At 39.1% G+C, this 6000-nt stretch overlaps 1 protein-coding gene across 4 annotated transcripts in view; it reads left to right on the top strand.

Moving 5' to 3' along the window:
* The window catches only part of csf1 (macrophage colony-stimulating factor precursor), a 38980-nt gene extending 34528 nt beyond the window's left edge, over positions 1-4452 (top strand). For 3 of the 4 annotated variants that reach the window (XM_036947882.1, XM_036947884.1, XM_036947883.1), the window contains 3 exons: positions 1636-1682; positions 2257-2319; positions 3563-4309. In XM_036947882.1, coding sequence (XP_036803777.1) covers positions 1636-1682; positions 2257-2311 — 102 coding nt within the window. In that variant the 3' untranslated portion in view covers positions 2312-2319; positions 3563-4309. 4 annotated transcript variants of the gene reach the window in all.
* Positions 4453-6000: the final 1548 nt, after the last annotated feature.

A 6000-nucleotide genomic window follows, 5' to 3' on the forward strand; every position in this document is an offset into this window, starting at 1 on the left:
TGCTTGTGGCCTGTGGAATGTTGTCCCACTCCTCTTCAATAGCTGTGTGAAATTGCTGGATATTGGCGGGAACTAGAACACTGTCGTACACGTCAATCCAGAGCATCCCAAACATGCTCAATGGGTGACGTGTCTGGTGAGTATGCAGGCCATGGACTGAGGAATTTTCAGCTTCCAGGAATTGTGTTCAGACCTTTGCAACATGGGGCCATGCATTATCATGCAGAAACATGAGGTGTTGTCGGCGGGACAATGGGCCTCAGGATCTCATCACGCTATCTTTGTGCATACAAATTTGGCATCGATAAAACGTAATTGTGTTCATTGTCCATAGTTTATGCCTACCCATACCATTACCCCAACGTCGTTGGCAGTACATCCAATCGACCTCACAACCGCAGACCACGTGTAACCATGCCAGCCCAGGACCTGTACATCCTGCTTCTTAAGGGTGGGCTTATTTCAGGCAAAGTGAGGGCTGCCCTTGGAGCCAACTACCTTGGTGCCAATGTGGAGCCGATGAGCAAAGGTGCATTGGCACAATATGGGCAGTTTACATGGGTCTAATGTTTTAACCCTCATTGGGCCCACATTGTGCCAATGTGGGCATTGTGTGCTGGGAAAAGAGTTGATTATTTCAAGCAAAGTGAGCGCTGCCCTCACAAGATATGGGCTATCCACACTGGGACACACTGGGGCAATGTGTTGATGAGGAAAGGCACATGGGCCCAATGTGGGCAGTCTGCTTGAGGCCAATATTTTAGACCGCATTGTGTTAATCTGGACATCTTTGCTGGGTTAGTGCTTAATCCAAAGTTAATGAAACACTGAAAACAGCCTGAAGTGATTTCAGTAGCACTTCATTCTGTAATGCTGTGTCAGACAGTATGTTTTTGGTATTTCAAAATGACGGGGTAATTGACAGATTTTGTACAGTCTTCAAAGAATTCCCTGCCATTGATAAGATACAATTGTGTTTGTTGTCCGTACCTTATGCCTGCTCATACCATAACCCCACTGCCACCATGGGGCTCTCTGTTTACCATGTTGACATCAGCAAACCTATCGCCCACACTTCACCATACACCTGGTCTGGAATTGTGAGGCTGGTTGTACGTACTGCCAAATTCTCTAAAACGGCGTTGGAGGCAGCTTATGGTAGAGAAATGAGCATTCAATTATCTGGCAACAGCTCTAGCGGACATTCCAGCAGTCAGCTTGCCAATTGCACGCTCCCTCAAAACTTGAGACATCTGTTGCATTGTGTTGTGTGACAAAACTGCACAATTTAGAGTGGCCTTTTTTTGTCCCCAGCACAAGGTGCAGAATCATATTCTTGATATGCCACACCTATCAGGTGGATGGATTATCTTCGCAAAGGAGAAATGCTCAATAACAGGAATATAAACAAATTTGTGCCACAAAATGTGAGAGAAATAAGCTTTTTGTGCATATGGAACATTTCTGGGATCTTTTATTTCAGCTCATGAAACATGGGACCAACACTTTACATGTTGCGTTTATATTTTTGTTCAGTGGTAGTTTACATCTACCTCTAACAGTGGGGAAAAACCATGCTAACTCTTCCCTCTCTGATTCCTAAATGAAAATCGAATTACATTTTTTTTCTTCCAGAGACTCCAAGCCCTTATCCACAGTACCAGCATAATTGAAAACCAGAGGTACATTTATTTAATTATATCCTTAAATGTCATGGTGGTAAAAATAGAAAACATAATGAACAGTGGAGTCCTTTGAAGGCTATTTACAATAAGCTAGTATACTAAGCTATACTATATATACTATATATATATACTATATATATATATATAGTATACTAAGCAAGTATACTCGGCTATTTACGCGGCACTATTGCTAAGCAACCACAGCACAGACATTATGGCATTGGTGTGCTACAGCTACAGAAATTGTCAGTGTGTGATCATTTGCAACTTATAATGAACTCCAACTCATGTCGATTTTTCCTGTAAAGATATCTGGAAACCTACATTATAAGCTATATAAATGTTAGACAGCAGCATTTATTGGTATGTTCAGTGTTATCCTAGTGATCCTGGTGTCCATCCCTATGTCCAGATCAATGAATGTATTGTTTCAGATAATTGTTTAGGATAAAACTGCAGAAATGGTCTGTTCTGTTGCAACTTATTTTTACATAATGAATATGATACCTCACCCTCACAATGCCATTGTCTAGTCTGCACTGAAACCTAACCCGTGTAACATGTTCCACAGGGCATGCAGCAGCATTGAGGACATTGAGCTACAATATTGTAAAGCCAAGGATTGAGAGAGCTGGTAAGAGCCACTACCCTTCCTTCCCACTTCTGAAATGCAAAATGATTTTTGGATGTCATTAGAGAAGATCTGAAGAGTTTCACTCCAAAACGCTATATATCAATTTTCATAAACATCGGTAAATTAGGTTTTATTGTTTGATGGTTTCATTTCAGAGAGACAAATAATGTTTTTTGCTAAATGCTATCCATCAAAATTAACAAAATATATATTTTTTTGATACATCCACAAATGATACTTAAAAGGGTGGAAAAAAAAGATTCAATACAGAAATATGAGATCTGTGTGTAAAACATTTACATTTTACATTGAGAGTTTGGGACGATAAGTTCTGAACCCATATTGGTTTGAATGGTGCTAGAAATGTTTATGTTGTATTCTTTTGAACTTAACAACATGAATTGGGGTATTTAGAGTACTATATACATAGAGAACATTGAAGGAAATGTACATTTGGATAAAAATGCAGAAATTTAGCAGAGTGACTACAGTAAGTGCAATGATCTTAAGATAGATAGGTGAGACCACCACTATATCACCGTCAAATATACAGGATACAAATTCTATAAATAAAAACATTGAGAACAGTTATATTTTACACACACATGGAGGTACGTACACATTTATTTCTATTTCTGACGAAAATGCACAAATGTGAAAATATGTGGAAATAACCCTTATTCCGCTTCAAGCTCTTAAAATGGCCAGGGTCTGGTTTTGCTTTGAGTCTCATTTCAAATGGTATTTATGTGTCTCAATTACTCAAGAAGGGTATCTGGGATTGCGGCCCCATATTTGGGATTGACTGGACCCCTATTGAGATCGGCGAGAAACAGTGTAATACTATTCCTAGGGACCTGTGTTTAGGACAATGATGTCACATGACCTGGATTCTAACTTTTATTTAAAGCTTTGTCAGCCAACTGTCCTTTTTCTTTGCGTCAATTGGTCAAGCATCAACCCCAGACAATTAATGTCATTGTTGGTGTAATTCTCTTTCCTACACAATGCTTATAATGAAAGGTTAAAATCTAGGTCATGTCACATGATAGCCCATAACCGGAGGTGTAAAGTAACTAATTACAACTACTCTCGTTGCTGTAATTGAGTAGCTTTTCCGAGAACTTGTACTTTTGAGTGTTTTTCAGTAATTGTATTTCTACTTGAGTGTTTGTATTTAAACTCATTTACTTTTACTCTGAGTAACATCTCTCTCCCTCTCTCTCTCTCTCTCTCTCTGTAGGATTGGTTTAACCTGGCAGTAAGAGATAAACAACCACGTAATTCATCAAACAAGAGAAGACATGGAAATTTGGCAACTATTTAACTCTTGTGAAAGTTTTCCATTTTTGTATATAAATATATAAAAAATGTCTAAAGGTACCTATTTTTATACAAATTAAGTTTATATTGCTTGAAAGATTTAACAGAGAATCATATGCTCTCCAAAATTACACAATATCTGCATGCTTCCCTTTTGCTGTCAAAAAGGTTTGAGTGAATTTATCTGTTACACACAGCGTTAACTTGACTCTCAAAGACTGTTTGGACAGTTTCATGCCCACCACACACACAGCTTTGATCTTCCATGAAATAGAATGGACCAAACAATCCTCCAAGTTTTGACCTAGTAGCCATCAGCGCAACAGTGCAAGTCAACATTAAACTAAAGGAAGTCTTTCCATGTGACTGAAAGAGTCTCATGACATTGTTCAATGGAGTTGGGCCCATGAGCCAAAGCAATACAAGGTGTCATCACCCCAAGAGGACAGAGGATGTATTTTTGGAGATCAATAGATTAAATACAAACAGATTAAATACAAACAGAACACCCATAGTTATTTGTTTTGAGTGTACTCCCTACATGCCATGCAGCATACTATATTCATTTGACTTCTGATATTCTCTTGTTTTATCCCTACCAAATGAAGAAGAGGATTTCAATCTGTCTCTCATGCCATGATGCCAATGAAATTGTGTTATAAAACGAGTAATTTGGATACTGGATGCTGATTGGTTGATAAGAGTTCGTTATTCACAATAATCCAAGACAAATGCCAGTTCCATTTTGATTATCATTGTGCATCCGCTGTCCCACAGCTGAGCCAGGCAATTCATAAACTTTATATCACAGTAAAAAAAAAGCATATACACATTATTTCCCTTTACTTCTAGCCTATCATTTGATTTTCAACAGCAGAGATTTAAACATGCTTGTTTATTATTGCCTGAAATGTTTTAGACTATAGGATACCTAATCTTACGCTATCAAAGTTAGACAATATTGGCCTACTTCCCTTTTTATTGTGAAAAAGTTTTGAGGGAATTCGTTAGTAATTATTGTATACCAGTGGTCACCAACCTTTTGAGTCAAGATCACTTTGAGTCAAAATGCAAGCACAGATCTACTGCTTGGATTATTTTCAACATAGCTTAAACAACGTAAGCCTATGCAACATTAACCTATTAAAAACAGTACTGTCGCAGTAAGGTTTGTGTTGTAGGCTATAGGGCCAATACATTATCACTGCATATTGGCTTTGCTTGAATTGCCTTGCCAATTAATGTTGTTCAGACCATTTAAAAAAAACATATTTCAATATTTGAGGTAGGCTCCATGATCACAGCAGGTAATAAATATTTTTATTTTACTGGGCTGATGGTGCCTGCATCTGATGGTCAGTCTCAGCGGAGGGAGAGCTGCAGACTGAGGGTCCGCCTCTCAACGTCCCTTCGCTCTCCCTTTCTTCCACTGACCAAAATGGAACACTGTCTTCCAGCTGATGGCAAAACTCGAGTCACACTGCATTATTCCTGCGTCATGCAACAATCTATGTTGTTACTCCTATGAACAGAGAAAGTTAAATGTTCCTTGATATTAAAAAAAGACCAAAGCCGCTAATAATAACAAAACAAGCTTATCAATACACTTCCCTACTCATTCATTAGGGTGCAAGTGTTAAATTCCCCAGCAAGAAAATCAAAAATGGTCGCTCAAACAGAAAGGGGAACTTACAAAAAGTCACTGACAACAAACAAACAAAACAAGTGAGGTTTTAGGAAGGGTTCGGAAAGACACTCATGAGGTTGTCCACAGAAAGTTGACTACTGGGACCTAAAATAAACCCACAATGAGCACCCACTAAATTAGCCCAAGAAGAAGCAAAAACCAAAGAGAATCCACGTGAAAACGTAAAGAGGAACCAATCCAAAAAGCGGAGCAAAACTAAAACGGGGACGATCAGATAAAGGCTCGTTTTTCTAGAAATCAGAATAGGGAGCGCCAACGAAAGGTGTTGAGCCTCTGTCTCTCTCAAGAACTTTAACATGAACTCGCTCATAAAAACAGCAGCTCCTTACAGTATTAATTGACACTCTCTCTCTAGTCATGGTTTTAAAAGTTTGGAAATCTCACAGTATCAACTTCGCTGTAGCTTTTTTAAATGCCTGCTACATTACTGCAGAGAAATCGGAGCAATTCCGATTGGCCAGCGGTAGGCCTATAGTGCACTTGATTTGCTCTCTGGCCCGCCAGGAGGGCGGATTTGTACCTTCAGACACATGAAATCGTTCCACATGTAAATCGGAACACCGCCTACATAAACGTTTGGTGACCGACTAGAAAAGCCTTAGAAATCAACCAGTCGATTGCAATCGCCCAGTTGGTGACCACTGTTACAC

The sequence above is a fragment of the Oncorhynchus mykiss genome, chromosome 17, assembly GCF_013265735.2.
Source record: "Oncorhynchus mykiss isolate Arlee chromosome 17, USDA_OmykA_1.1, whole genome shotgun sequence".
Classification (NCBI taxonomy): Eukaryota; Metazoa; Chordata; class Actinopteri; order Salmoniformes; family Salmonidae; genus Oncorhynchus; species Oncorhynchus mykiss.